Source organism: Vipera ursinii, assembly GCF_947247035.1.
Source record: "Vipera ursinii genome assembly, chromosome: 2".
Classification (NCBI taxonomy): Eukaryota; Metazoa; Chordata; class Lepidosauria; order Squamata; family Viperidae; genus Vipera; species Vipera ursinii.
The window spans coordinates 130,540,271-130,563,500 of NC_139513.1; the positions used below are offsets into that span (position 1 = coordinate 130,540,271).

The 23,230-nt window shown below is 39.9% G+C and overlaps 1 protein-coding gene across 4 annotated transcripts in view; it reads left to right on the top strand.

Moving 5' to 3' along the window:
• SLC39A11 (solute carrier family 39 member 11) overlaps positions 1-23,230 on the top strand; it is a 333,223-nt gene that overhangs the window by 92,848 nt on the left and 217,145 nt on the right. For 3 of the 4 annotated variants that reach the window (XM_083351397.1, XM_083351398.1, XM_083351399.1), the window contains exon 5: positions 10,481-10,625. In XM_083351397.1, the coding sequence (XP_083207523.1) occupies positions 10,481-10,625 (145 nt within the window). The remainder of the gene's footprint in view (positions 1-10,480; positions 10,626-23,230) is intronic. The other variant, XM_083351400.1, reaches the window with a different exon arrangement.

The following is a 23,230-nucleotide window of genomic DNA, read 5'->3' on the forward strand; positions in this document are numbered from 1 at the left end:
GATTTTTAGTGCTTAGGAGCTCTCCATATAGCATGGATGTCAAACTCGACCGCATCACGTGACATATCATGACATATTGTGACATTTTTTTCCTTTTGCGGAGCCCAGGTGGGCGTGGCTTGCCCATGATGCATCCAGCCCACGGGCCGCCAGTTTGACACCCCTGATCTATAGGCATCCTTAATGGAGTCTGTTGTGTTGTTCAATAATTTCCTCATTTTTGATGGCAGACTCTTAGTAGCAGATCAGAAAGTGACTTAGTGGTGATCCTGCCTTCTTAAGCATGCCATACTTAGGAAATTTAAAAAGGGATAATTCCAAATGGACAAACCATGCTTCAAAAGAGCTAACTTTTTGGATGTGAATTGTGCAATAATAGGATTTAACTTGTTAAGTTTTGATCATCATCCCAAAAAAACTAGGGCAGTGATGGCGAACCTTTTAGAGACCGAGTGCCCAAACTACAACCCAAAACCCACTTATGTATTATTGGGTGCCGGGTGGGCATGGCCCATTGGGTGGGCATGGCTGCGGTGGTAATGGCAGACTGGTTGGGTCTAAAAAGTTCAATCAATCAATTCCAACTTTGCAAGATCTTTTTTTTCTCGTGAGAAGTTAAAATTGATTGATTGATTGAATCTTTTTTCTTTTTGCACATGGCGGTGGAGGCCTAAAGTGAAAAGGTTTTATAAAACCCAGCTGAAGGCCTAGGACTGGGGCGACGGCGCGCATGCCCACAGAAAGGGCTCTGCGTGCCACCTCTGGCACGCATGCCATAGGTTCGCCACCACTGCTCTAGGGGACACTGTTGAGCTACATCAAAATGTATGGATTTCTCACATATATAAAAACTGGATGATCATAGATCCATAGAGAAGGAAATGGATTAGTTTCAGCCTAATACTCAATAACTATTGAGATCACCAAGTAGGTTGAGAAAGTTGCTGGTAGTCAAACCTACTGCAGAACTTTTGCTTTTCTAAAACAAGACAGTTTCTCTGGAATTGCAGTGCTAGTGTCTTTAAATTTAAAGAATTAAAGGCAATCTCTCATTTTTGATTCTTCCTTCATGTCGCCTCATTCTCTAAGGTTTCATTGCAAACCACAGGCATTTGGAAGAAAAAGTAGATTTGCCACATAATTCTGGTCACAGTTCCTCCATTTAACAGCTATGAGCAAAGGCAGAGAAAAATATTGGAATATATTGAAAAGGACAGAAAGTAAATGGAAAGGAATAGCAGACGTAAGGAATAAGAATGCATGTGTGGGATGGGAGCAACGCCATGATCACTTGCACTAACTTCATGCTGTTCCTATCTTGCTGTAATAACTCCCATTATAGAAAGGGAAGCTGGAGCTGATATCATCTGAAAATTAAGTGGTTTGGACAGCTCTGTAGGTCTCTCTTCAGAGTACAGGTAACTTGCAATAATTGAGAAGTCTCTTATTTTTCTCACTTGATTGCTGTTCAATTCTAGTAAGCAATTGAGGTATATAATTTTCTATCTTCCCTTTGTTTTATGAGGAAAGACAGCAGCTGAGTCTTTTCTAAATTCCATGGACTGCCCCTTCGTTTTATTAAAAACACATAAAATGGTATAGATAGTAGTGTAGCTGATTTATAATTAGAACCTCAAGGACCACTTGTAAGTTTCATTTTTCAATGCTATCGTACGTTTGAATGATCACTGAACTGGAGATTGGTGAATGATCACTGAACTGATGTCCTTATCATCATGGAGGATTGGAATGTTAAAGTAGGAAGCCAAAAGATAACCGGAATAACAGGCAAGTTTGGCCTTGGAGTACAAAATGAAGCAGGGCACAGGCTGATAGAATTTTGACAAGAGAATACGATGGTCATAGCAAACACTCTTTTCCAACAACACAAGAGACGGCTCTACACATGGACATCACCAGACAGTCAACACAGAAATCAGATTGACTATGTGCTCTGCAGCCAAAGATGGAGAAGCTCTATACAGTCAGTAAAAACAAGACCAGGAGCTGACTGTGGCTCAGACCACGAGCTTCTCGTTGCAAAGTTTAGGCTTAAATTGAAGAAAGTAGGGAAAAGTACTAGGCCACTCAGGTATGAATTAAATCATATCCCTGTTGAATATACAGTAAAGGTGACAAATAGATTTAAGGAATTAGATCTGATAGACAGAGTGCCTGAAGAACTATGGACAGAGGTTCGCAACATTGTACAAGAGGTAGCAACTAAAACCATCCCAAAGAAAAAGAAATGCCAGAAAGCAAAATGGCTGTCTGAGGAAGCTTTGCAAATAGCTGAGGAAAGGAGGGAAGCGAAAGGCAAGGGAGAAAAAGAAAGATACACCCAATTGAATGCAGAATTCCAGAGAATAGCTAGAAGAGATAAGAATGCCTTCTTAAATGAACAGTGCAAAGAAATAGAAGAAAACAATAGAATAGGGAGGACCAGTGATCTCTTCAAGAAAATTGGAGAGATGAAGCGAACGTTTCATGCAAAAATGGGCATGATAAAGGACCAAAATGGCAGGGACCTAACAGAGGCAGAAGAGATTAAGACGAGGTGGCAAAATTACACAGAAGAACTATACAAGAATGAGCTTAACATCCCTGATAACCATGATGATGTGGTCGCTGACCTCGAGCCAGACATGCTAGAATGTGAAGTGAAGTGGGCCTTAGAAAAACTGAGCAACAACAAAGCTAGTGGAGGTGACAGTATTCCAGCTGAGCTATTCAAAATCTTAAAAGATGATGCAGTAAAAGTGCTACACTCAATTTGCCAGCAAATTTGGAAAACTCAACAGTGGCCACAGGATTGGAAAAGATCAATTTACATTCCAATTCCAAAGAAAGGCAGTGCCAAAGAATGTTCAAACTAATTCACCATTGCACTCATTTCGCATGATAGTAAAGTTATGCTTAAAATCCTACAAGCTAGATTCCAGCAGTATGTGGATCGAGAACTACCAGAAGTACAGGCAGGATTTCGAAGAGGCAGAGGAACCAGAGATCAAATTGCCAACATACGCTGGATCATGGAGAAAGCTAGGGAGTTCCAGAAAAACATCTACTTCTGCTTCATTGACTATGCTAAAGCCTTTGATTGTGTGGATCATAACAAACTGTGGCAAGTACTTAAAGAGATGGGGGTAGCAGACCACCTTATTTGTCTCTTGAGAAACCTATATGCGGGTCAAGAAGCAACAATGAGAACTGGACACGGAACCACTGATTGGTTCAAAATTGGGAAAGGAGTCTGGCAAGGCTGTATACTGTCACCCTGCCTATTTAACTTATATGCAGAGCACATCATAAGAAAGGCAGGGCTAGATGAATCAAAAGTTGGAATTAAGTTTGCCAGGAGAAATATCAACAACCTAAGATATGCAGATGATACCACTCTAATGGCAGAAAGTGAAGAAGAACTAAAGAGCCTCTTGTTGCCGGTGAAGAAGGAGAGTGCAAAAGTTGGGTTGAAACAACATTAAAAAACCCAAGATCATGGCATCTGGCCCTCTCAATTCCTGGCAAATAGATGGGGAAGAAATGGAGGTAGTGACAGATTTTATTTTCCTGGGCTCCAAGATCACCGCAGATGGGGACTGCAGCCAAGAAATTAAAAGACACTTGCTCCTGGGGATGAAAGCCATGGTAAATCTAGACAGTACACTAAAAAGCAGAGACATCACCCTGTCAACGAAAATGCGTATAGTCAAGGCTATGGTCTTTCCAGTTGCAATGTATGGCAGTGAAAGTTGGACCATAAGAAAGGCTGAGCACCAAAGAATTGAGGCCTTTGAACTATGGTGCTGGAGAAGGAAATGCAACTGTAGTTAGTTGTTATTCATTAGGTTGCAGATTAGAACATTCTACCTTGGTCTGAGTGATTTTCATCCCCTAACTTCTGAGATTTTATTTTCATCATTTTTACAGCCCAGTTTTAATGGTGAAGAACTTTCTTCTCCAATAGTTCCATCATGTTTATAACAGAGGAGAATGAACCCCCAAAGATTTAGCATTTTAAAAATTCTTGTTAGAAAATATGCCTGTAATTTTGCTTCTTCATTGCTGAATAGCTGAAGGTTCATTTTATGGCTCTATTTTGGAGCTATTTATTATTAATAAAAAGTGGTATGTGACAGGAAGAGGCAACACTTTAAGTAGCAGTGAAAAGCTTTGAGTAACTACCAGATACTTAAATTTTACAGACATAGAGAAGCATTCACTTGCTCAGTTGTGGCCAGCTACTATTTCTCAGACATTTTTTTTAAAATCCCATTTATATCCTGCCCTTCTCCGAAGACTCAGGGTGGCTTAAAATCTAAAGCACAATGTGCTTAGCAATAGCCTTCATTCTATGTATATACCTGCTTATTAGGGCTTTCCCCCCCCCCCCAGCGGCATTTTTACAAAGTCAGCTTATTGCCCCCAACAACATTTAATGGTGAATTTGGTCATTTGGTCAATACAGGTAGTCCTCAACTTAGGACTACAATTGAGGTCAGAATTTATGTTGCTTAGTTAGAAATTTGTTGAGTTTTGCCCCATTTTACGACTTCTCTTGCCACATTTGTTAAGTGAATCCCTGCAGTTGTTAAAATTAGTAACAAGGTTGTTAAGTGAATCTGGCTTCCCCATTGACTTTGCTTGTCAGAAGGTGGCAAAAGATGATCACATGGATCCCGGCACACTGCAACTGTCATAATTGTGAACCAGTTGTCAAGCATCCCCCATGGGGATGTTGCAATGATCATAAGGGTGAAAAATGTCATAAGTCACTTTTTAGTGCCGTTGTAATTTCAAAGCCACTAAATGAACCGTTGTAAGTCGAGGACTATCTGCATTAGCTCTGCTTTCATTAATGCTACATATTTATGCACTTGAAAAATAAACTTACCAAGTAATGCTCGTCAGTTTTGAATATTGTAGAACAAACTGCAGTTGTATATTTGGAACTTTTGTTGGGTAAACTGAACCCACTTTTCCTGTTAGTTATTTTCCTCTCATCTCTGCCTTTCATGCGGAAATAGAGGTTTGGTAATTCAGAGCTTTTGTTGTAAGTGATCCCCAGATGAGTATCTGACCGCTTAACATTCATAACTCTCTTTTCGCTGCAGCTGCAATAGACAAATTCAACAGGGAACAATATTAGCAGAGCATTTTCAACTTGGAAATTATTGATCTTAGGAGTAAATGGCCTGTGTATTCTTTTGGACTCTTGGAAAGACTTTGTTAAGATCAGCTAGGATGCAAAGGACACGTAACTAGTTCAACATATCTGAGGGGTTTTTAAGTTCGTTTTCGCAAATTGTAGGAATTACTCCCATCCTCCGATGCTATGTTGCAAGCTGGTTTTGAAACCAAGTAAATTCAAAGGCAAACTATGTAACTTTGATGGAAAACAGACCTGGAAAGAAATTTATTTACTCATGTACACACAGAGGGAGGGAGGGAAGGAGGGAGGGAGAGAGAGAGAGAGAGAGAGAAAGAGAGAGAGACTTAAAGTTACATTATATTTAATTTATTATTAAATTGTCATTATTATGTACCACCGAATCATTTTCAACTCCACGTAACCTCCATAGATAGATGTTCTCCATCATGATCTATCCCTAATCTGTTCTTTTAGATCTCCCACTAGTGTACTCATTGCTACTATAAGTCCATCCTCCTTGGGACTTCTCATCCTCTTTTCTTTCTTTCCACCTTTCACAGCCTTAGAGCCTTTTCCAGAAATCTGGTTCTTCATATAATGTATCCAATTTGAGACTGATCCTTTGTGCTTTCAGTGAGAACTCTGGGTTGATTTGTTTGATGATCCATCATTTCATTTTCTGGATTGTCATGTCCCAGAGGTGCTTTTCTAAAGGCAACTGGGTTTCCTTGTTTTTTTTTTCCTTGAAAATGTTTTACTTCTCATCCAAGAAGCTTCTTCAGTTCTGGCTGAATGGTAGGGAATGGAAGGATTTATATTCCTTAGCAGTCATCTGGTCATTAGCACTTTGAAGGATGGCTGTTAGCTCACTGAGAGTTGCTGAAGCCATTTTGGGGTTTATCTGTACCCTCAAGGTCACTTGAATCAGAGTGCAAATAGGTGTGGAACCTTCTTGGGACTGTTGAAAGGACTGTGTCGTACGTGATGTCGTATCCCGCTTCCCCTCTGTTGAGAGAGGGCTGTTCAGTTTTAATATAGAAGGCTTCTTTGACTGCCTCTTTCCAAACCAGTGGTTCTCTCTGTCCAGAGTGTGGACTTTGCTGTCTTCAAAAGAGTGACCTTTGTCTTTCAGGTGCAGATGGACTGCTGAATCTTATTCTTATGGGTTTGTCCTCCTGTGTTGTGCCAGGCATTTGTGAAGCAGTTATTTTGTTTCACCAGTGTACAGATTTGCACGTGTCTTATTGCATTGCCCAGCATATACCACATTGCTCAGTTTGGGTCTGGGGTGTTTTTTCCTCGGAGGCCCCTCCTCAGTCAACTGGAGTGCTGATTTGCCACCAGCTTATCACGTACATGGGAGGCAAGGGCCTGGCAGCACTAGGAACAACATCCAACAACGTAATAGTTGGCTATGAACACCCCAGTCACAACTAAAAAGCCACACACAACCAGGCACCATATACAGTAAATGCCACACACAGAATAGCCCTAAGCACATACTCTGCTAGAGAGAAGTTCCCTGTGGATGGGCCCCAGCACAAGTCTGAAAGCTCGGAAGACTAAACCTCCGGTCCTAGTGATGGACCCAGATTGGATCCTGCATACATAGTACCCTTTCCTCCTCTTATTTTGCCCACTACAACAACCCTGTCAGATGAGTTGGGCTGAAAGAGAGCAACTAGCCCAGAGTTACTCAACTGGCTTACATGTGTAAGACAGGACTAGAACTCAGTCTCCTAGTTTCTAGACCAGCACATTAACCACTATACCAAACTGGCTTTCTGGTTTGCTCTTCAAAACCACTGCTTCCAAAATGGCCAATTTCCCATATCTGTTTCTGATAATTCCGATCAACCGGATGAGCTAGGGATAGATAAGACATTTCATTTGTGGCAAACTGGCACTTTGGGGTTGTTCATTCATGGAACAGAATATATATTTCAGACTGTTTTGTTCCTGGCAGAATCAGAAATTCAACTGTTTCAGGTAGAAAAGTTTTATTTCTGAAGTAGCTGCTGTGGTTAAGTAGTTTTTATGACTGTCTCTTGCAACTGGAGTCTTTGACAAGTTGAGACAAGTTGCTATTTCATTCTTGTGGGGAAGCTGGATTTGATGTGATGGGAGAACACCAAATATCCTTCTATATACAGATGTAATGTTTATTTATTTATTTATTTTAATTCCATTTATATCCCGCCCTTCTCCGAAGACTCAGGACGGCTTACAAGCTTAGCAGTAGCCTTCATTCTATGTATATGTCTGCTTATTAGGGCTTTCACACACACCCCAAGCGGCATTATTACAAAGTCAGCTTATTGTTGAGGGGAGGGCATCAAGTTTAGTTCTCTCCTTGTCATTTTAGTTCTCTATATCAAATACATAAGAAACCCGCAGCCCCTAGATCGCAGTTGCAGCCACAGATCCATTTTTCATAGTCCCTTGAGCTCTCCCAAGTTCATATTATTGTAAATTGGTGACAAGCCACTGCATAATGGTGTTATGAACACACATTTCTATTCCATCACTTTATATATAAGCAATTCCTTATTGGTTTGGAAATAAATATCACTCAAACAGAAGAAAAATATTTCTTTACACTTTCAAACTTCTTAAGAGTACAGGTGAATGTACCCTGTAAACTTGCATATGAAATGCATATTTTTCTTTAAAAGAAATTTCAGAATAACCTATGAAGTCATGTGAATGCCTAGAACATCTGGAATATGAGCAGAAGTAGAGCACACTGAAAGAAATCTGTTATAGTCAAGTTAATTCATTATCTAGGAATGAACGAATGAGTGAATGAATGAAATGAAAAGAAAAGAACCCCCCCGCCCAAAGAAGTCCTGTTCCAAAAAGTAACTCCTTCTATATCTTTCTTATATTGTACTGATCTTTTTGCTGGGTTTTGTTCCAGAACATCTATTTTATGGGGCCAAAATAGCATTACTTAACAATGTATTTAGAATTTTTCCAGTGAATGGTTTTGCATGATTTGGGCATCGCAAAAACTGTGAAATTAGCTAAGAAGGGGATGAAAAAATGAATGTGTTCCAGGTCAGAAGGCATCCATTATTCCATAATAGAACTGCAGACAGATGTCTCCTATTACACATATATGATGTTAATGTTCATTGGATATTATATTTCATATCTACTCGTCCTTTACTAATCATTTATAATTATGACATGAAACATATATCATAGTATTGTGATTATTCAAGCCATTTCTATTAAAAAAATCAAATGGTAAAATAGAAGCTAGAGCCAGATAGTGAATAAATAAGTTACAGGTATCATAATGACTGATTGATACGCTCTAATAGCCTGGTAGTCTTCAGCCCTGGAATATGAATAGGCAAAGATTTACATTTTATAGAACTTAAGTTCTTTTGTATAAAAAGCCATCTTTTATCATTCAAGTACATGGTCATTTAATTTTAATTTAATTTAGTTTTATTAGATTTATATACCGCCCTTTCCCAAAGGACTCAGGGCGGTTTACGGGGTATTTAAAATCAGCAATACAAAATACAAAAGTTAAAAAACAATTAAAAAAGATTAAATTATCCCTTAAAATAAAAACCCCAGTTAAAAATTCTCAGCCTGGGCTGGAGACCTCAAAGAGCCAGGTCTTCAGGTCCCGGCGGAATGAACGAAGGTCAGGGGCAGTCCTAAGCTCCACGGGCAGCTGGTTCCAGAGGGCAGGCGCACCCACAGAGAAGGCCCTACCCCTGGGTGTTATCCGCCGGCAATCTTTTACCGCCGGCACCCTGAGGAGACCCTCCCTGTGTGAACGCACTGGACGAAGGGAACTTGATGCTGGCAGCAGGTGTTCCCTCAAATATCCTGGACCCAAGCCATTTAGGGCTTTATAGGTCATCACCAGCACCTTGAATCTCACCCAGAGGGCAACCGGAAGCCAATGCAGCTCGCGGAGTAGAGGTGTTACATGGGAGTATCGGGAAGCCCCCATCACAACTCGCGTGGCCGCATTCTGCACCAATTGAAGCTTCCGAGTGGTCCTCAAGGGCAGCCCCATGTAGAGAGCGTTGCAGTAGTCTAAACGGGAGGTCACGAGCGCATGAGTGACTGTGCGTAGGGCATCTCGGTCCAGGTAGGGTCGCAACTGGTGCACCAGGCGAACCTGGGCAAAAGCCCCCCTGGTCACGGCTCCTATATGGTCTTCAAAATTAAGCCGTGAATCCAGGAGGACGCCCACGTTGCGAGCCCTATCAAGGGGGGGTAACACCTCACCCCCCATCGTTAAAGGTGGAATGGACTGGTTAGTCCGAGATGCCGATATGCACAGCCACTCAGTCTTGGCAGGATTGAGACGAAGCCTGTTTCTCCCCATCCAGACCTGGACCGCCTCCAGGCAACGGGACATCATGGCGAGGGCATCGCTGGGTTGGTTCGGGGTGGAAAGAAAAAGTTGGGTATCATCAGCGTACTGATGATGCCCCACCCCGAAACCACGAATGACCTCACCCAGCGGCTTCATGTAGATGTTGAACAGGAGGGGCGAGAGAACCGACCCCTGAGGAACTCCACAAACGAGAGGCCTCGGGGTGGATCTCTGCCCTCCCGTCAACACCGAGTGCGAGCGGCCGATTGACTAGACCACTGACAACAGAAATATAGAGGCTATCATACCATGGGGAAACCGTTAGTGGGTTTTTACAGCGATGATGGTTTCTCTGATCTCAGATGCCCACACATTTGTGTTTTATGAACTCCCTTGGGATTTTTCAGGGGCATTATCTGCTCAGGAGATCAAGATGCCCCAGAATCCTTTCTTTGTAAATAACTTTCAATATGATTTCAACCCAGTGTGCTACTCAATTTGGCTCCAGGGCATTCAAAACCCATATCCTACTAGGATGTTCAAGGAAGAATCAATATAAAGTGGCAAGTAATTTTTAAAAATTAGGTAGTGCAGTATAAATGAATATAACCAATATTATATTTTGTGAATTCAATGTAGCCTCACCTGTTAGATAAATGTCATATTCAGACTACTGTCTATTGTATAAAGATATTATGTTCACATGACGCTTGGCACTGATGCTACAAAGCATATTTCTCTGACAGCACCTGTTCCCTGTATGCCCATAGTTTCTTAAACAAAGTAATATATAATTTTGGCAACAGCAAAGCTAGTTGAAACATCGGATATAAAAAATATATTAAGGTTCACTCTGCTTGGATATAGACATATATGTCAGATTAATTCTGGAAGAACATCACATAAAATTGGGCTGTATTGCATTACAAAAAGAAACAAAATAAAATATGCATTTTGGTTTGTTTTCTGTCTTTCAGGATATCAATGTATCTCCTGAAACATCACTGGCTTTAAGTTACGATACAAAAGTGAGTAAGGAGAAATATGAACAGCAGGCAACGGATCATCGGGAGTATGAAAATGAACTGTCCATCCGGATAGGTAGAACAGCTTTACATTCAGGCAAGCATCCTGTCATATACCATCAAGTTAATACGATCGTAGTGTGCATATGTCTGTGTATGTGCATATACACATCCTACATGGATGTATGTCACTGGAAAAAAAATTAAGAAAATGGATCGCTTCTTTCTTTGGTATTTTTCATCTTCTAAATTTCTACCCTAGATCCTAATATTTGCATGCCATATTAACTGTTTACAATGCTCTTTGCTTTGGAATGTGGCTGTCCTATTTGGAATGACGAATCCTGATTCTTTGATATTCATGTTGCCTCTCTGTGGATTCAGTGAATTCCTTGTCTGTTTCTTCTATGACTTCCTTCACTTGGCCTGGTTGGAAGTTACTTATCAGCTGGTGGAATAGTGAAGTATGCTAACTATCTACTCTTAAGCAAAGGTAGAAGCCCTCTTCCTTAGTACGGTAATTCTTATCAAGATAATAGTTTCCCTGTTGCTGAGAGATTTAGGGAGAATTATCCTAATTCTAGTCCTAATCAGTAAGAACAGGCTTGGGTTCACTGGCCCTAGTGCTTTCATGCCCAGTGCATTGATTTTCTCTGCCCATTAAATAGGCTCTTCGGCAAGCTGGGAAGGGCATAATACCCCATTTGGCATAAAGGTGGAGGCAAGAATGGATGTCCTTAGATTCTTTCCTGGAATTCAAGCTGTTGAAAGCTGGGATACATTATTATTTTGTAGGTCTGGTTTGGGACCTCAGTGGGACCATTCCATTAGATTAAAAAAGCCAGGGACACAAAAATAAGAATAGAAATTATTCTTTGGAGTCTTCCTGTAAACACAGAAAAATACATTGAAATGGTTTTAAAAATGCCTATTAAGGCCCTACAGGTATTTAGTATTTATGGAAAACGTGATTTACAAATTTGAAGAATATACATTTAAAAGTGCAGAAAAAATGAAAGTTTTTAAAATAAATCTAAAATTGTTCAGTAAACACTTATGAAAACCCAATGTTTGTGGAATGTTCATAGAAATGGACTGTCTTTATATCACAAAGAATAGTACAAGTTAGATAGTGCACAGTCTTTTCTACCACAAAAGATAGTACAATAAGTCTTTTGTATCACAAAAGATAGTACAAGTTAGATAGAACAAGTTAGATTCTATTGTATGGTTCTGTATTTCCACTTTATATAAAACTTTCACATAGAATTCTAATACTCCGCAATATTTTCCTTTCCATATTTGCTGGACATCATACAGATACAAATGTATTGGCTTGTTTGTTTGCTAAACCAATTCTACACAGTAGTGGTAACTTTAAACCCAGAAACCATCTTTTTAAAGAATTGCTTCAATATTTTATTTTCATGAGTCACATAAGAATATTTGGATTTTTTTTTAAATGAGGAATCTCTTTTAAGGCAGTTTAAGTTGATTTAAGGGAGTGTTTATCCCATCACAAAGAATGATGAAAATAAAATGAAACTTGATTGAATTGCAAATTGTGAGAATTCAGAAGACAGTTCAATCAACTTTCTTGGGTTTCCAGGAATTGAAGAGCATTTATTTTCCATAAATTAAACAAGTAAACCAAAAACCATCATCTTCCCTAGCATCTTTAGCCTGTTGGTATTCATATCAGAGTTTTATTTGTCAATAAGTGTTACGAAAATTATTGGGGGAACTTTTTCCCTACTATGGATTGTTTACATTTCTCTCTGCCAGAGAAAAAAGATTGCTCTTTTTTTCCTGTCTTGCATTTTAATATGTGAAAAAGATACAAATTGGGATTGGTATGCTTTCTTTCTTCGGAGACATGTTGCGTTCTGGCCTGTAGGGATGAACACTGCGCATAAATGCAATGTATCGTGACTGTCAAGGAGGGCAAAGACAAAATACTAACCATACGTTTACTAAGTTTCTAGTATTTCTAAAAGTTGCAGTATGTTTATGTCTACTTTCTTTGAGCACTCTTGGAATTCTAATAGTCCATAGTGGTCTGCAAATATTTGTCACAACATGGAAATGCAAATGAGCAAACACAATCCAATCCTTACGTTCTTGCATGTGAATGAAACAGTATTTAATTACTCCCAGGGGAATTTGTCAGAGAGTCAGGCTTCCAGGAATTAGCTAGAATTTTTGGACTTGACTTGGTCTAGGATGGTCACTGTTTCCAAATTGAAACGATGGTTAAGTCTGACCATGTGTTGTGAAATTAAGGAGTTTTCATCATGTCTTCTGACGGTTAGTTGGTATTCATAGCGGTGTTCTGCTAGTCTTCCGCCTGTTTGCCTTATGTAGTAGCTGTTGCTGTAGACTTTTCATGGCAGTCTAACAAATTGGCCATTGATCGATACATAGACAAATAATTTTGACATATACAAAAGAGAAAATCAGCTAGCCAAAATAGGATCAAAACAATCAAGACATCTTCCCACCAGCCAACAACACCCAGATGAGCCTAGATCAGGGGACAGCAACCTGAAACAGTGAAAGAGCCACTCGGAACCGTTTCCCTCATGCGTAGAACAGGGTTAGATTGAAGAGTGGAGCCAAGGCGAGATATGCACCTACCCTGCATATTTGAATTGATTGGTTGAACTTTTTTAGTCCCACTTTTTTTGGACTGCACATAGCAGAAGACTGGGAGCCGCGGGTTGCAGACCTGTGGCATAAATTGACACCAAGATTAACATCAGACCAGCAATCAAGAAATAAATAATACCCTAGTCAATCTTAACAGTAAACAATCAAACCAAAGGACCACCAGGACCACCCCCACGAAGACTCACAGGGAAGCCCCTAGAATAGAAACTGAGAGCAAACCCCACTCCTTACTAGCACAGGTGATGTTACCTAGTTTGGGCAATGAAATATCTGCAAGAAAACAACTAATTCTCCTGTACGCATGAAAATAATACATGGAAGAACTAAAATATCAGTTTATAAGTCAAATCGCCTACAAAATTCCACTACGCCATTTTGCAGTTCTTGGCCACCCTAAGGTTGCCTACCTCTTCATTTTTGCGTGAACTGAGGAGGGACTTGTCTGAGACATTTACTCGAGTCAGTTTCTTGGTTGACTACCTTTGTCTTGGTAGTGGCTCCTCCTCCTGTCCTTCAAGGCTATTCGCAATCTCTGGCTTTGGGGTTTTTCCATGCATTCTTTTCATCAGTGGGGGATGTGAGGAAATCCATCTGTAGGTATCTAGCATTGTATCTCTATGGAGACGCAGAAATCTATCATTATGTGTCACAAAATCTGGAAAAGCATCATCATCATCATCATCAAAAAAATAAAGTTGGGAGGTACCTTGGAGGTCATCTAGTCCAACCCCCTGCTCAGGCAGGAAACCCTATACCACTTCTGTCAAATGGCTGTCTAGTCTCTTCTTAAAAACTTCCAGTGTTGGAGCATTCACAACTTCTGGACGCAGGTTGTTCCACTGGTTAATTGTTCTAACTGTCAGGAAGCTTCTCCTTAGTCCTAGGTTGCTTCTCTCCTTGATTTGTTTCCATCCGTTGCTTCTTGTCCTGCCTCCAGGTGCTTTGGAGAATATCTTGACTCCCTCTTCTTTGTGGCACCCCCTGAGATATTAGAAGACTGCTATCATGCTTCTCTTCATTAAACTAATCATCTTTGTTATACTATAAGACCAACAATGGGGAAAAAATCATGGATTGGCTGGCTCCCTGCCTCAGCTCAAAATCTAAAATATAATGCTCAGGATAAACTAACAAGAAAAACAAACTGAGAAATGGCAAGGATGAATTGAACAAACATATTAAATTCTTGAGTTTAGACTGTCTGATATTTCTTTACAAGGATGCTTGTGAAGTAGCATCCAATCAGGCCAGTAAAAATATAAATATATAAAGTTTTCACCTTATGATGGATTCTGGTACGCACTGTAGAACTACTGGTGCAAGATTACATATTCCTATTTTGTTCTTATGAAAGGTTGGCAGGTAATCTTGCTTGATGCTGGAGCATAAAAAGCCATTGGGAGGGAATATATTTCAGAGTTTGAAAATATTTTTAGGCCTATAACAGGCAGAATAATGTAAGTTTCAACTGATAGGAAGTGCAAAGAGAGAAGATGTTTGTTTTGGAAAAATCCCTCTGGACACACACACACACACACACACACACACACACACACACACACCTAGAACTAAGGAGAAACAACCTGCCTCCAGAAGTTGTGAATGCTCCAACACTGGAATGACTGGAAGTTTTTAAGAAGAGACTGGACGACCATTTGTCTGAAATGGTATAGGGTTTCCTGCCTGAGCAGGGGGTTGGACTGGAAGACTTCCAAGGTCCCTTCCAACTCTATTATTGTTATTGTTACCGTTACCATTATTAATACACCATTTGCATATTCAATAGCTAGTTAGCATGTAGTTTAACATACATGATTTAGCAGTTTACATTTAAATAATCTTTGATTAACTTGGGCTTTATCAGAACATGCCCTCACTATACACTCCATATCAGCAGGTTCTAGCTGGTGTTGAGATTTGTGGAGTTAGAACTTTTGAGGTTAGCTAGCATTTCCCTTTGTGACTGGGTGAGTAGCTTGCTTGACTTAAGAATGTATATTAAATAGGCTTCCGGTGGCTCCGTGGCGCCGGAGACAGCCTTCCCGGGCTGCCCGCAGCTCAGCTGTGTGATTTTTCGCCCGAAACAGCGCCGATCAGCTGTTCGGGCGAATTTGAAGCCCCCTCCTCGGGAGAAGAGGAGGGGGTGAGCCCCCAGGTGGGGGTTGAGTTCTCCGGGGCCGCCTGAGCTTGGAGCTTGGGCGGCTGAAGGATTGAACTCCCCCGTAGCCTGGGCTGCTCCCAGCTGGCTAGCGTCTCTGCTCCGGACTTTATGGAGCAGAGCCAGGCGTCTGCGACCATCCCTGCTTGAAGGAGAGACTATGAAAGGAAAAGAGCAGGCAGAGCAGTACAAGAGGGAAAGATGAAGAGATGAAGAAGATTATTTTATTTTACTCTCAAGCTTGATGGACTTTGCTTAAAACTTAAAGTGAAAGTGCGTCACAATTGTAAGTAAAAGATGGCGGCTAAACCTCCCCCTAGAACTTTTCGGAGTGCTGGAAATTCTCCGGTGCAACAACAATCATTACTGCAGGCGTTGCATTCTCCTGATGTATTGACTTCGAAGGATCTTGAAAGTCATACCCAGTTAATTCTGGAGTCAATGGGTGCTAAATTTGCACAGATGGAGGAGAAATTGGAGAAATTGGAGCAGAGAATGGAAGAAAGGATGGAACAGAAACTTAGAGAGATGAAGGCAGACATTTTGTCCTCAGTGCATAAAGTTGCTAAATGTGTGGAGGTGCTGGATGACCAAGTGCAAGACTTGACTCAAAAGAATGCTATATTAGAAGCAAAAGTTTTGGAAATTGAAGATTTAAAAGACAAAATGGATACTGAACAGAGTCTGGCCCAATTTTACCAGATGCAGTTTGCTGTGAGAATTAGAGGCCTAAAAGAGAATATTAAGGAAGATTTAAAGCAGCTGGTTTCTGAGGCTTTTGAGGGGGTATTGAATCATCCAGCATCTGAAGTAAAACAAGGTATGGACAAAGTGTTTCGTGTGAATTCGTGGATTGCTAAACAGAGAAAGTTGCCTAGAGATGTGGTGGTTTATTTTGTAAAAAGGGAAGTTAGAGATGAAGTTATACAAGCTGCCTATGATACCAAAGTTGTGATTGCTGGTCAAGAAGTTTTGGTTCTAAAAGAAATTCCTCCAAAGATTTTAAAGAGAAGGAAGGATTTTATTTTTCTTGTGCAAGAGCTCAAGCAAAGGGATATAAGGTTCAGATGGGAGATCCCAGCTGGGCTGAGCTTCATGTATGATGGCAAAAGGTACTGTTTGGGTAATGTGAAGCAAGCGCATGACTTTTACAACAATGTTTTAAATGTAACCCCATCAACACTTCTGGAAGCTGCAGAGGGATCTGGAGAAGGAGAACATCAAGAGGATGAAGATGGACTGATAGACGAGAAGGGTACAGGAGGAGTTCAAGCTGCAACTCTTTTGGATGATATTAGAGAACAGAGGGTGACGCGTGCTGCCTTAAAACGCTCAAAAAAGACAAAAAAATAAGACCAGCAGAAATCTATGGAACTTCCACAATATAGAAATCTATGGAACTTCCACAATATACTTATAGACAAGTGGTAGTTGTGTTTTTAAAAGTTTTGGGATGATATGTATGGTAACAGAAACTTTAATTTGGAATTAATGGACAATTTATTACAGAGGAAGAGGAAGAAAGTTTTGTGGGTTAATGCGGGTTAATTTGTGTAAGAACTATCTATTATAGTCTATTTTGGCTAGAGAGGTTAATAGGGATAGGTGTTTGTGATGTGTAAATGAGAATATGTTTAGGTAATAGGGAAATGTGGAAGAACATAGATGGGAATGATGCTAGTTTTCTTTTATTTTAGTTTTTTATATATATTTAGTATTGTTAAGGATTGGTTTACTTTATATAAGCTAGAGAGTGATGGATTTTAGAGTTCATAATTGTTAGTATATGATTGTTTATGATTGCTTTTTAGATATATACCTTGTATTTTGCTCTGGGAAGTCGGAGGGGGGGGGAGGGGGGGAGGAGGGGAAGTAGAGGGGGGGAGGCAGGGGAGGGAGGAGGGAGAGGGGGAGGGGGGGAGATAGGGGGGAGGTAGGGAGGGGAGGAGGGAGGGGGAAGGGGGGTTTCTTAAAGGAAAATTGTATTTTTTAAAACTTTTCAATAAAAAGAATGTATATTAAATAATATAGTATAATAACTAAAAGCCTAAAAAATGGCAACTTGTCACCCAAAATGCAAGCCAAATAGAAACTCCAGCTGTTGCCTCAGCTATCTAGTTGCCACATCAGGAGGACCTTTTTTAGGGGATCAGAGGCTTCTACCTGGGTGGAATATGACATTTTCTCTGGGTTAAGTTTTCCAAATGAAAGGAGGCATTTATAGAGGATGATCCCCTATTTCAAGGTAGCTCAGAATGTTGTGAATGGTGCTCCACCACTAAGGATGACCGAGATGAAGTGAGGAGCTCACACAGAATGAGACGCTAAACAGTACTGAATGCTGTAAAATGAGACTTTTTCTATTTTTGGGGTTTGGGGTTGTATTGGGTACTCTCCCCCATTGTTTCTGAGTGGATTACAAAATCTTTTTTCTGTCTGATTTATGGAGGGAATCTTCTATTGTATTAGACGTATAAATTAATGATAGGTCTACTGGATCAATACCCACCAAGACAAATACAGAATTCACCTGCAGGTGTATACTGTATATAGTGTATCCTGTATGAGGACAGTGCAGTCAGGTGTGCCAGAATATAATGGATTCCCCCTCCATGTAGACATCTATTGTTGAGATCATCTTTTGAGCTCCCAAGGTTCATATTACCTAGCTCTGGAAATTCTTATGAGCTGAGTGATACCCATTACCAATTAAGTAAACAACCAATTGACTTCCACTCAGAAAAGTGTTACAGATGATGATGGAGGACTGGTCTTGCTGACAAGATAGAAGGTATTCAACTGTAAGTATTGTAACCACGAGGAAGTTATATAAGACAGCAGTGCTGAAATATTTAAATGTCATAAATCACCCAGACAGCTGGTTTCAGTGTTGAGTATGAAAACCCTGGGACAGTAGAAGAGCCTGTACTGTTCCTTGTAAGTATTTAATGCTGCCCTTGAGTGCTGTATATCCGTGGATGACTAGTTTATGAGGCATTTAAGCATTCAATCCAGACACATAGCAGGGTATGTGTATCTGTGATACATGTTTATTGAAAAATACATTTATATTATACGTGACTATATCTTAAACAGATGAGGTTGTCTACTTTTAAATTTTGATAGGATGTTCTTTTTTCAGGACTTGAATTCTTCTATGTATAGTGTCTCCCCCCCAATCAATCAATCAATCAATCAATCAATCAATCTGGATTTATTTGGCAATATAGTAGAAGCAATGATTCTCTCTGAGTTGGAGTCTGATTGGCCAAATCTTATGGAGCTGACTGAGGCATGATCTTGTGGTGTTAAATGGAAGGAATTTGATCCTGTTAATCCTAAGGAAGTATACAGGGTTCTCAACTCTGGAGATATAGATATGGCCACTTGTGTCTTACATCCATTTATTTTTTTTATATCACCCCCTTATTATTTTTACAAATAACTCAAAGTGGCAAACATATCCAACACATCTTTCTCTTCCTATCCCCCGCCCCCAACAATAAGACTGTGAGGTGAGTTAGACTGAGACAGTGACTGGCCCAAGATCACTTAGCTGGCTTTCGTGGCTAAAGTGAGAGTTGAATTCATGGTCTCCTGTTTTCTACCCTGGTGCCTTAAGCACTATACCAAACTGCCTCTCAACCAGTCCTCCTTGGTTGGTTAAGGCTCCAGGGAGGATATGTGTGGGTGGATCCATGCAGTAATCAATACTTCCTTGAGACAAGTTGTGGTTCAGTCATCTGGAGTCATGGAGTTTGAGTTGGGCAGCCATATAACTGGATAAATAAATAAAAATAAATGCAAAATTACTGGGTTGTGATTATATGGGATGACACTACCGATGATACCATCCCCTGCAATCGAAGCTGCAACATAGTTCAGTACATCTGAGCTATATCTTTTTACTGGACTTAGGTGTGCTAAATAGTAGCAGTTTCACTCTGTTGGTTCCAGGATCCCCTGTGAATATAAACTTAATAATCAGACAGAATTCCTGGCATGTCTCTTCTGCATTATGTTGCCACTACCTCTTTACCTCTTGGTGATGCAACTATGTGTAAACCCCTGGGATGTATAAATGAATATCCTGTAGATTCATAAAAGTAAATTAATTTGTGTTTAAGGCTCTTGGCTGTTATGGGTTGGCACGCAGTTAAAAAGAGACATGGGGGAAATAACTGGGGAGAAAACTAGCATGCATGAAATATTTCAGAAACCGAATTCATTATTAAGGTTATTTAATGATACACAGGGCTTGAGGGCTTCATAATGCCACCTATTAGGCCTTAAATCTCCACAATTTAAGAATGCAAGATGATTACTAACATAAAATAAATGGCAGGTCCAAGTTAGAAGCTTTCATCCTTTGTGGTACAAGAAGCTAAACGATTAAATGTGTTCCCTTGGAACTGCTCAAGCACTGAAGATTACATCTGATGATTTATAACGTGTGACGTGGTGAAGGATGGTTTGGTAGATAACAAATTGCACTTGAGTTTATTATTACTTCTAGGTCCAGTTCTTAACTATGATTGAGACTCCGTAATCTACAGACATCTAGATCATTATTTGGACCTGTCAGTTTTTCTGATGTTTGGCTGACATGTCCAATAAAGCTGAGGTTTTTGCAGGCAGATTTATTTCAACTTTAGTTTGTTTAACTTTTAGTCTTTATTGCAATCACTTGAGTTTTGACCACAGTGTTATATAGGATCTATTATCCCAGGATAACAAAACAGGATATTAATATTTTTCTCAATTTTAGTTGAGTCCAATCTTGAATTTGCTCCTCAGTTGTATTCATAATTCAAGACTAAAATGAGAACCATTACTGTTAACAAAGTATGATAATTATATTTGTACTGTAGTGGTATATTTTGTTTCACTATATTTTAAGTGTTTGATGTATAATTAGAGAAAACTTTCAGTATAGCTATAAAATGACATTGTAAATACCAGCATTCCATAATTTTTGTGAATCTGAAAATCCCAAATAGTTTACAAGGCATCTGATTGGGGAATGGCTTATACTATTAATATATTTCATCTTTATTTTAGTGGAGTTGCTGACCTTTAATAAAGAAATTGATTTGATCTTTATGTTAATAAATTGTTTTGGAAGTTCCACCAAATCTAAATACGGTATCTTTATATGAAAAATAGTTCATTTTTTCTAACAATACAATATGATTAAATAAATAATGGAATTTAATATTTAGTCGCTGGTGATAAATGCATTTCAGTATTATTGTTGTTAGATATTTCAAGGACCATATAACATATCTAAACAAAATAATAGTTGAATATCAACAGGGATAACTAAAGGAATCAATAGGAAAAACTGAAGGAATCAAGATGCCCCATCGAAGTGATATCAAGAGATTAGATGATTATCATTACAAATATGTGGGCATCCTTCAGTCTGACAACAATACTGAAGTCAAATATAAGGTTGGAAGTGAATACTTCATGAGAATGACAAAGATCTTAAAATCCAAACTTGGTGGAGGTAACACCATCAAGGCAGTTATCACCTAGGCCACAGGTCTGCAACCCGCGGCTCCGGAGCCACATGCGGCTCTTTCAGCCGTCTCCTGTGGCTCCCAGTCCTCTGCCATGTGCAGTCCCCCCCCAAAAAAGTGGGACTAAAAAATTTCAACCAATCAATTCAAATATGCAGGGTCAGTGTATATCTCACCTTGGCTCCACTCTTCAGTGAAACCCTGTTCTGCGCATATGTGCATGTACGCGCATGCGCACACATTTTTTTGCGGCTACCAGTTTTTCCTTTTGTGAGGGAACCGGTTCCGAGTGGCTCTTTCACTGTTTCAGGTTGCTGACCCCTGACCTAGGCAATGTCAGATATTAGATATACAGCTGGAATAGTGAAGTAGATTCAAGAAGAGCTAGATAGGAAGACCAGAAAAATAATAATAATGACTATGTCCTTCATCCATGCAGCGGTTTACAAACTCTACTTATGAAGGAAAATACTGTAGGTGTTTGTGGAACGTTGCAATTATTCCAGACAGTTTAGGAAGAAAAAGTGGCATTGGAAGAATATCTGAAGGACAATAAAGAAGATGTACTGAAGCTAGTATTATCATGAAGTCTTATTGAGTTCTGAAGAGATCAAACTGGCCTACAAGAAAGACCAAACGAAGAATAGAAAATATACATGGCAGGCAAAACAAAGTATTACATGGCCATTAAAAAAAATAATTGCAGCCCAAGCAAATAAAAAGACCTGACAATAGCTAAGAGCAGGAAGGTTGAAGAATGAGGCACAAAGGGCAATTCTGGCTGCACAAGACCAAGTCTTAAGAACAATTACATACAAAGCCAGAATTGAGAAGACAGCAACAGACAGCAAATGCTGCCTGTTCAAAGAAGCTGAAAAAACAGTGAACCACCTAATTAGCTGCTGCAAGAAGATTGTACAGAATGACTACAAACAACACTGTTGCAAAGTAGCGATGAAGATGCATTGGAATATTTGCAAGAAATACCATTTGCCTGCAAGCAAGAATTGGTCGGACCACAAAGTAAACAAAATACTAGAAAATGAAGAAGCTAAAAGTGCTGTGTGACTTTAGAATTCAAACAGATAAGCACCTGCCGCATAACACCCCAGACTTAACAACTGTCAATAAGAAAGACACAAACATTTGGATAGTGGACATTGCACTACCTGAAGTCAGTATAAGAGAAAGAACTGGAGAAAATAATGAAATAAAAAGATCTGTAAATAAAGCAACTGTGGCAAAAGAAAGCCAAGATGGTACCAATAGTAATATGCCCCTTGGGTGCAATCCCAAAACTTCTGGAGCACCACTTGAACACCGTTGACAAAATCACCATCAGTCAGTTGTAAAAGGCAGCTTGACTTGGAATAGCTTAAATGAAACAATAACATTTGCCTATCTCAGATCCTTGGAAAGGACTTGATGGATGAATATAAATGCCAAACTCAGTTCTGAACCTCTGGCTGATTGTGCAATGAATCATCATCATAATACAACAGCAAAAACATGGTTGCATGCAATAGTGGTGGTACATTCAGGGCAAGTGCATCTGAGATTCCTTTCATCTCAGCATGTCTGGCTTAGTTCAGTGCAACACTTGTTTTGCAGCTGTCTTTTGCAGCACTCTTTTCAAACTGGGAAACTGTCCTATCTGTACACAACTTACTAGTCTACAAGGACAGATTATTCATCTAGGGTTTGTAATCTGCACTCTTCAGGCAGAAATCAGGTGTTCAATTCAGCCCTCCTGCTCTACTGAGCCTCCACGCTATCAACCCTCTCTACTGCAAAGATCCTGCAGGAGAAGGGCAGTGTGGACAACCGTGGGATCTGGCAGGGTGAGAGCTATGAACCATAAACCCAAAGCTTTAGCTGTGTCCCTGCATAACAGATACAGTGCCCTTGCTGACCTTAACAAAGACATTAAGGAAATAGGTCAATGTAATTGTGATGATAACTCAAATAAGCAGGGGACCATGGTCCGAGATGAACTTGTTTTTGACAGAGAGAAGTGCGAATCAGGTATTACACATCAGTCATGCAAGAAAAGAAAGGTACCCCAAAAGAGAAGCCACCTTCTGGTTGGTGATTCAATTATAAGGGATGTAAATTTAGGAAAGGATACAGAGGTTTCAAAAGAGGTCAGGTGTCTTCCAGGTGCTACTGCCAGTAGGGACAAGAAGCGTATTTTCAAAATAGTCAACAATGCCAGCAAAGACTGTGATGTGGATGCCATTGTACATCTTGGCACTAATGATCGGTTCCAAAAAGATGTACTTTCTGTGCAGAATGATTTCCAGAGCTTGGGGCAGGAACTCAGCAGAATAGGCTGTAGGCTCACTTTTT